An 8771-nucleotide genomic window follows, 5' to 3' on the forward strand; every position below is an offset into this window, starting at 1 on the left:
CTTGAACTATTTATAGGCTTTTGTTAATTGGTTTTGTTGTTATTGTTATTTTATTTTATTTTGTTGCTTTGTTTTGCTCTCTTTTTTTGTGCATATTATTATCTCTGCAGGTCTATCTAGATAAGATAGGCAGGATAAACAATCTGGAGGAAAAAACAACGGACCAACCGTTCCAGGGGGACATGGGAGGGGGTGGGCAGGGGAAAGGAAGTGGGTGTTAACAAACCCAGGAACAAGGGAACCAGTGAGCCAAAATCGATGGCGAGGAGGGTGTAGGAGACCTGGAAGGGCTTGATCCAAGGCAATGTAACTGAGAGGAATTACTGAAACCCAAATTAAGGCTTACTGCAGTTTTATAGCTCCCTTTAGTAGTCCATCTTCCTACTCTCCAGATCTTCTTATCTTCCCTGTACATCAAAGGGTTAGGACTGTGCTACGGGGTAAATTTTTGTGTTCATCACAAGTAAGGAAGTCCTATTTCTTTCTTTTAAAAATATGTGCAGGGCTTCCAGTTTCCAAAGCTGAGAACTACGGTCTAGAGAATGGAAAAGAACCGTGGATGCTTGAGAGCAAAAGCCCTAAAAGCAGTTATTCAGGTGAGTCAAAAAGATGAGCAACTTCAAAAGTAATAGCCCAACCGGACTGAGAAGATGTGGTACCTTCAGTTGTTGGTAATGTTAGAAGTGCCAACATGCCTTTTTTTTTTTCCTACCTCCCATTTTGTGTTAAACTGAAATATTCCCAATATACCTAAATGTCTCCACAATCAAGGTTATAAAGATGCTAATATTTTGCCCTGTTTTATATTTTGCCTCTTTTTTTTTTCATTTCTTTAACTTTTTATTATAACAGAAAGTAATCATATCTACGAGTTTTCACAAGTTACATAATATGTAGCTAGGACATTACTGCCACTCTGGAAAGGGACCCTGGAACCCTAGTGAGTTGTGAGTTGGGCTGTTAACCACGCCAGCAGTTTGACTGTGCTGGCCCCTGCACAGGAGGGAGATGGGGCGCTCGGCTCTTGGGAAGGTGGTACTTTCAGAAACCCAAGGGAGCAGAGTCCTCCCCCATCTGATGGGGTCTCTGAGTCAGAATGGACTTCATGGCAATGGGTTTGGTTTGCAGGGGGCTTACCACCTACAGGAATTGAGTGTCCTCTTCCAATTACTCTTGCCCCAAGAGTAACCTGATTCTGACATCTAGCACATTAAATTATGTTGATTCCTTCAACTTTATAAAATGGAATCATGTTTTATATGTTCTTGCGTCCAGCTACTTTCACTAAACTTGAGCTACAAAACTTGCACTGTTAAATGTAGTATGTTGCTAGTTCGTTTTCATTGTTGTATAGTTTTCCATTATATTATACCAATTTATCTCTCCTCGGCAGGTGGGCATGTTGGTAGTACTCAGTAAGCTGTAGTTTGCCAACTCCTACTCTTGCTCACTTTTGACATTCAACATGCTTGTTTTGTGTGTGGTTTTTGTTTTCAAGAGAAACTCAAAATGTGGATTTCTATATGAAATCTTACTATTTTTAAATGTTGGTCACTGATTATGAAAATTCATATCAGCAGTGTGAACCAAATAAAATGTGTCTGCATCTAAGCTTTTGCTTGTTGATCACCTGTGTGTACTTTACACTTTCTCCTTAGTAGCCACATCCTTTCCTACAACCAAATTAACATCTCTATGCAGATTAATCCCAAATTATTTATTACCCTTGAGTTCACTCTGTACTGTTATTCTAAATATCCCTGTAACTATTTTGATGCCCCCATTTGTTTACATCAGAGGTACTTTAATAAAACGTAAAAGCAAGATAAAAAGCAAGATTGAATGCTAGATATGCCCCCACAAGATCCTCTTTCAATCATTGTTTAATGACTTTCACCCACTTTCTTATCAAAGTGTGCAAGCCAAAATCTATGAAGTTGCCTTCCAGTTTTGCTGATACCATATCCCTCTTGCTCCGTATCGAATTATTGTTTTATTTTCCTGCAAAAAGAAATTCTCTGTCATGGAGTCAATTCCCAAATCCACCATGTGAATAGCATACACTGTCATTTTCCCTCAAGTAAAAACAGTGGTCATGGAAGAAATCGTCTAGTTTGTGCGCTGAAAGGGATCACATTCAAAGGTCCTGAGTAGAATAGAATGAGAGAAAAATATGGAACAAAGCTCAAAATTATAAGGGACAAGGCTTACTAGTCGAATGTCCCCCCCCACCCGCTCAAGACCATGACACTTAGCAGTCTTTCAGGGGTAGCAGAACTCGCAGCAGAGGCCCGATTTCCAGTGAGACAATAGACAGCTTCTTCCGTAGAACAAAAGCACTCGTGAGATGAACACACCTTAGCGTAGTCAAGCTCCTGACACCAAAAGGGCAGCAGTCACCCAAGGACCGAGTTCAGAAGATAGATGACCAAAGAAACCCGGGGAGGAAGTAGGAGACGAGCTCCTGCATTGAGGGGACCACAGTGAACGAGGTGAGGCAAAGTCTGTGTGAAATACGGAATGTAGAACTGATGCTCTGCTCATTAAACCTAGACCCAATTCACAATAAAGTTTCGGAAGGTGCCGCAGTTTCCAAGTAGGGAGGATGAACAAAGAACAAAACAGACACGTACACACAGAGACAGTATAGGACTGCAGCACAAAATAGACACAGACAGACGGTACAAAACTGCCCTCCTGACGGACCACAGGGCTTTTTTTTATGTACTAAATCCTGGCAGTGCTCCCAGATAAGTTCGCTAGTCCCACGCTTGAATTGTTTAGAGCTTTGACAGAGTTTTGTATTTTAGCGCATACTGTTTTTGTTGATTGTGTTTAGGGAATACTGTATGCAGCTGTTCCCCAAGTTCCGTACTGTTTCAGTTTATGAGAACCAGCTAGGACAGACGTTTGCGCACTGTCCTAGACAGATACAGGACAGGAGACACGGTGCTCCCTTCATGGCTCCGTCAAGAGGGTTAATCAGCTCACAGCCCAAATGATTGCACAAGGCAACTCAGAGAAACTAATATTTCCAAAAGATCAATATCTTCATTGCAACACTGTGACAATTCCATGGATGTGGCTTTAAATTTCACATTGCACCCAACCCTTAACATGATTGCTTTATGAAATAGTTTTATCACAAAGAATATTGGTCAGGCTTCTACTCAAGGGTTGGCTTTTAATGTAATTAATAGTTTTACTGCTTCCCTAGATGTTTTTAAGTAAAACCAGCTATTTGTGTTGCTTAAACTGAGAATACTGGTATGTAACTGGTAAATTTGGTCTTGCCATCCTAATAAAATGGCAAGGCAACAGCACTTGTATCACCACTGCCCTTGTACCATCAAATGCAAATGTCAAGTCGGGGCAAAAGGTAAATGATATCTAAGTATTTCTTTGAAAATAGTTTTTAAACTTACAGACTGCTGGAGTACACACATCACACGCCGAACTATAAAATAGCGGGTTAGTGAAAAGAGGAATCCATTTGAAGATGGATTGACACGGTGGCTGCCTCGGTCTCAAACGTAACAGTGGTGAGGAAGGCAGACTGTTGTCTGCAGAGTCACTCTGAGTTGGCACAGAGTCATGGCACCTAACTACGATAACACATAAACACACCAATCTTATCACATTTACTTGTTACACGTAACAAGCACTTATATTTTCTACCAGAGCTTTATGGGCTTTATAAATACTCTCCCTTAATGCTCACTAAGGTAGTTTTTCTTCACGAGAGAGATACTGTTTATTACCCCTTCTTACAGATAAGGAAACGAGCTATGAAACAGGGCCACACTGATACTAAGTGTTCAAACGTAGGCATTCTGACTCCATTCTCAGTGTCCTCCATCACTATGGTAAGCTGCTTTTCTTGAATGCCCCTTCTCTCAGGACTTTAGAAAACATCAATGCCTCTACCTGGAACTCTCACCCAAACCCAGCCCCTTCTGTCCTGGATGATGCTCGTTTACCCTGGACTAGTCATCCAACGCAGGAGGCCTCTCTCAATGTCCCTCATTTCTTTCATAACACCCTTTATCTTTCATCCTCAATACTTGCCACAATTGTGAATTTATTTGCTAGTATTACATTATCTCACCCTCCAACATTACAGGGTCTGCCTCTGCTTCACTCCAGCACCTAGATGTTCAATAGCTATTTGATGAATGAATGTATGTGCAGATGTAAAGAAAGATAAATATATTTGGAATGAGGAACAACTCTAACTTTAGTTTCTTTTAAGTGTTTATTTAGTTATGTCATGGCATCATTTGTTGGAAAAACAGTTCTGTTTTGCTTTTGTTTTCTTAATATCACCTTGGTATTAATCCTTAAATATATTGACTTTTTTCTGAACTTATCCTTTCTCGTTGATCTGTTTATTCCTTTGTCAGACCACAATTTAAGTAATCTAACTTTATTAATAGTTTTAATGTCAATATAAAATTTCTAATACTTTATATTTAGAGATGCCTAGCTTCCATCCATGACTCCTGAACTCTGTTCTCACACTTACTATTTAGGTAGCTATGTACTGTGGAATGAATCCTAACCAGGGACAGTTTTAGATTTATCAGTAAGATCGCAGAGAGCAAGGCCCAACCACAAGAGTGATTGCCAAGGGTATCTTCGGGGCCAGTTAAGTTCAGGACAGAAAGGTCATCTCGGGCAGTTATGGTAACTACTCGACGTCACCATCCCATAGTCTCAGCACTGCCCTTCTGTTCTAGCTCAGGACCTCCTTGCCTAAGCCTCTGGTGCCTCTGATCTCAGCTCCCACCACTTCAGGGATTTTGAATGGGCTCCACTTCCGATGATCTTGTGACTTTTTTTTCTCTTCCTAGCCCTTATAGCCAGGGGAGTGGCAACTAAAGCTAACCAGTGTCCTCTGAGTGCTAACATGCCTTCTTGTATTGCATCCTCCCACGCAGTCATTTGTTGGAGTTACAGAACATAGAAGAGCCATATACTTTTCACAGAGGCACATTTTATTTGAAATGAACTTGTGCATGTATGAACTGGAACCCTAGTAGCAATACTTTTTGACATCTCTTTAAGGACTCGGAGGGGTTTTGATCAGTGACATGACATAGCATTAAACTAGTAATGGAATGCATATTTGAAAGTGAGTGAAATTAGAAAAATATAAAATTAAAAATCATAACTGTAATCGAAGGTGGTAACTTTCTGAGTATATTTTACAACAGTAGGTACTCAGAAGTTGCTCCCCCCTCTCTTGATCCTAGTGTACGTATTTCCTGCGTATCCGGTGGTATCTTTCTTCATCTACCTTCCTCCTGTCTTTCTGATCATCCTTCCCTTCCTAGCTGGTCTAGAAATGGTCTGTTCATCTCCTCTGCACATATTACACATTAGTCTTGCACCTGTTGCTTCTTTTTGCCTAGGGACTCCTTGAGGGCACGCTTTTCACTTTCCTTAACTCTTCCCTATTACAGAGCTGCCATTTTGTTGAGCACAGAAAACAAAGGAAATTTGCATTTCCAATTTCTTTCAGACTGGGAGGCTAGACCTGAGCGCAAAGAATCAACTTCAGTGCAAGATTTTTCAAAAGAAGAGTCATGCCAGGTTGCAACAATAGACAGACTAACGAGGAGTAGTGTTTACGACTCCAACTTGGAAACCACTCTTGAATGTGAACATTGGTTAGAGAATCAGCAAGGAAATCAGGAGAGACGTTTGAGAGAAATGATCACCCATAGGAATCCACTACCCAGGGAAAAAGCTCATGAACAAGATATATATTGGAAAAATTTCCGTCAGAAGTCTGCCCTTATCACTGAAGACAGAGTTCCCAAAGGATCATACACTTTTAATAGACTTGAAAAAAGATCGAATCGGAAATCAAACTTAATTAAAAGGCAGAGAAACTATAAAGAGAAAAAACCTCATAAATGCAATGATTGTGGTGAATTATTCACTTACCATTCAGTACTTATTCGGCACCAGAGAGTTCATACTGGAGAGAAACCTTATACTTGCAATGAATGTGGGAAATCTTTTAGCCACCGAGCTAATTTAACTAAACACCAGAGAACTCATACCAGAATTCTCTTTGAGTGCAGTGACTGTAAGAAAACTTTTATAGAAAGCTCATCCCTTGCTATACATCAGCGAATTCATATTGGAGAGAGACCTTATGAATGCAGTGAGTGTGGAAAAGGCTTTAATCGAAGTACCCATCTTGTTCAGCATCAGTTAATCCATACTGGAGTGAAACCTTATGAATGTAATGAATGTGATAAGGCTTTCATTCATTCATCAGCACTCATCAAACATCAAAGAACTCATACTGGGGAGAAACCCTATAAATGTCAAGAATGTGGGAAAGCATTTAGCCATTGTTCATCTCTTACTAAACACCAGAGAATTCATACTGGAGAAAAGCCCTATGAGTGCAATGAGTGTGGGAAAACCTTCAGTCAGAGCACACATCTTGTTCAGCATCAGCGAATTCACACTGGAGAAAAACCTTATGAGTGTAATGAATGTGGAAAGACCTTCAGTCGGAGTTCAAATTTTGCTAAACATCAAAGAATCCATATTGGAAAGAAGCCCTACAAATGCAATGAATGTGGAAAAGCCTTTATTCATTCTTCAGCTCTTATTCAACACCAGAGAACACATACTGGGGAGAAGCCCTATAGATGTAGTGGATGTGGGAAAAGCTTTAAGTGCAGTTCTTCTCTCATCAGACATCAAAGAATTCACGCTGAAGAGCAACCCTGAGAAGACACTGAATGTGAAGAAGTGTAAGTCAGTCGTACCATTGTGTTAAATATGAGGGGCTTCAAAATTCATGGAAAATGGAATTAAAAGAGTGGAATTTTCTCACAAGCTTTTTTGAAGCCCCATCTTCCCTGAGTGTGTAGTTGAGAATAATAAAATACTACTTTAGGGCCATTTCTGTATACATCTAGTTTCATTTGCATAATACATAGTTTTGAGCCAGAGACAAATGTTCCTTGTAATCATTGACTATGTATGGAGCCCCTAAGTGTTGGTCTGCCAACTTCGAGGTTAGTAGTTCGAACCCACTAGAAGTGCTTCATGAGAAAGATGAAGTTGTCTACTCCTATGAAGATTTACCATCTCAGAAAACCCTAAAGAGCATTTCTACTCTGTCGTTATTGGGTTAATATGAGCTGGAATTAACTCAGTGGCAGTTGGTTTTGGGTTTTGCAGCCAGGGATCTCAAATTTTAATCCCTACCCCCAAATAACCATTTGTATAACTCAAAATACCTGGGAGTGGGGAGTGATATCATTGTGATGCCACATTTCCCCTCTCATAGCAAAGCCATGTCCTGTCACAGCATCTAACTTTGTAAGGACATTTTCATTTAGTATGTTAGGCTGAAGACTCCTGTTCTTTCTATCAGGAAGACTCAAGAGTTGTTCCTATTACAATCCAAAATAGGAATCCAGTTATGCAGATAGTATTGTTTCTCCAGGGAGTAACATTTTAAAAATATATTTGACATAAAACATAAGAGTTGGAAGCTACTTAGTTATCTCCACCCACCAAAGCTGCTGTCTAATATGATGGGTATAACTGGAATATATTTAATAGAAAATTCTAAATTATATTGATAAGCTTATATTGGTTACAGCTTTAGATAATAAATATCCCTTTGCTGTATAGATCTTTTGTTTTCCATTTCTCTAAGAGTTACTCTGAAATAAGTACTGGGTCATAAACTTAATTATGATTTAGTCCATCTGATCCTTACAGTTGAATGAATCCTTGGTTTTCTATGATAACAATAACAGGGAGACATGGTTGTGCTTTACTATTCAACCTTCTATAAACTTTGCTTTGTCACTTTCAGAAAAAACCTACGAATGTAGAATGTTAATAGGTTTAATATTATATTTAGGATCCCTTCAAGAAGAAGAACTGGAGCATCTATAAGACCCCACATGCTTTCTGTTTGTCACATGTGGAGAACAACTCATGTGTCAGAGACTCGTTTGAGCATAAGCAGCTTCCCTCCATGAAGAAGACATTGCCATTTGGCCACGTTTACCAGCATTTTTGTTGTTGCTGTTCTGGTTTTAAATCGGTTGGGCTTTGAGATATCCCAAGCCCTAAACAAAGTTATAAAAAGAGTGAAACACAGTTTTACACTAATGAACACGCGAACACACACACACAGAGCCCTGGTATCTCTGTTGGGTAAGCATTGAACTGCTATCCAAAAGGTCATTTCAAACCCATGTGCTACATTTTGGAAGAAAGATGAGGCTGTCTACTCCTGTAAAGATAGACTTAGGTGACCGAAGACCCGGGGTGAGTCTGAGACAAAAACAAAACTTTAAGTATGTAATAGAACACTATACAAGTGTCAGATTTTTCTTTTCTTTTACCTTCTTGTTTGTGTGCAAAGAACGCTACAGTAAATGACCGGGAACAGTTATCACAGGTGCCTTCTTCCTGCTCGCCTGAAGCCGTACCCTTCATGACTATCCAGCCACCAGCCCATACTCCTGCTTTCTCCACAGACCCCTTTACCTGTTAAAATTACTCCTTAGTAGACCTCTGTTACACTACTGAGGAAAAATAGCAGGTTGAATTTAAAGAAGTTGTGGCAGTGGGAAGCGTTAGAGGTAGGCTCATTAAGAATGGAGAGTATAGCTCCATCAGTGATTGAAATAAAACAAACGGTATGTAAAAAAGGAAAGATAAAGCAGCACTGACGAACTGTAGCCTGCACCTATTGTCCACATCAAATCTGTCACTTC

The 8771-nt window shown here is 39.8% G+C and overlaps 1 protein-coding gene across 1 annotated transcript in view; it reads left to right on the plus strand.

The window, feature by feature from the left end:
- ZNF286A (zinc finger protein 286A) overlaps nucleotides 1–7126 on the plus strand; it is a 20266-nt gene extending 13140 nt beyond the window's left edge. The window contains exons 5-6 of the mRNA XM_045293495.1: nucleotides 504–596; nucleotides 5525–7126. Coding sequence (XP_045149430.1) covers nucleotides 504–596; nucleotides 5525–6756 — 1325 coding nt within the window. The 3' untranslated portion in view covers nucleotides 6757–7126. The remainder of the gene's footprint in view (nucleotides 1–503; nucleotides 597–5524) is intronic.
- Nucleotides 7127–8771: the final 1645 nt, after the last annotated feature.

Source organism: Echinops telfairi, unplaced genomic scaffold, assembly GCF_000313985.2.
Source record: "Echinops telfairi isolate 266 unplaced genomic scaffold, ASM31398v2 ScPeMD7_2010;HRSCAF=2546, whole genome shotgun sequence".
Classification (NCBI taxonomy): Eukaryota; Metazoa; Chordata; class Mammalia; order Afrosoricida; family Tenrecidae; genus Echinops; species Echinops telfairi.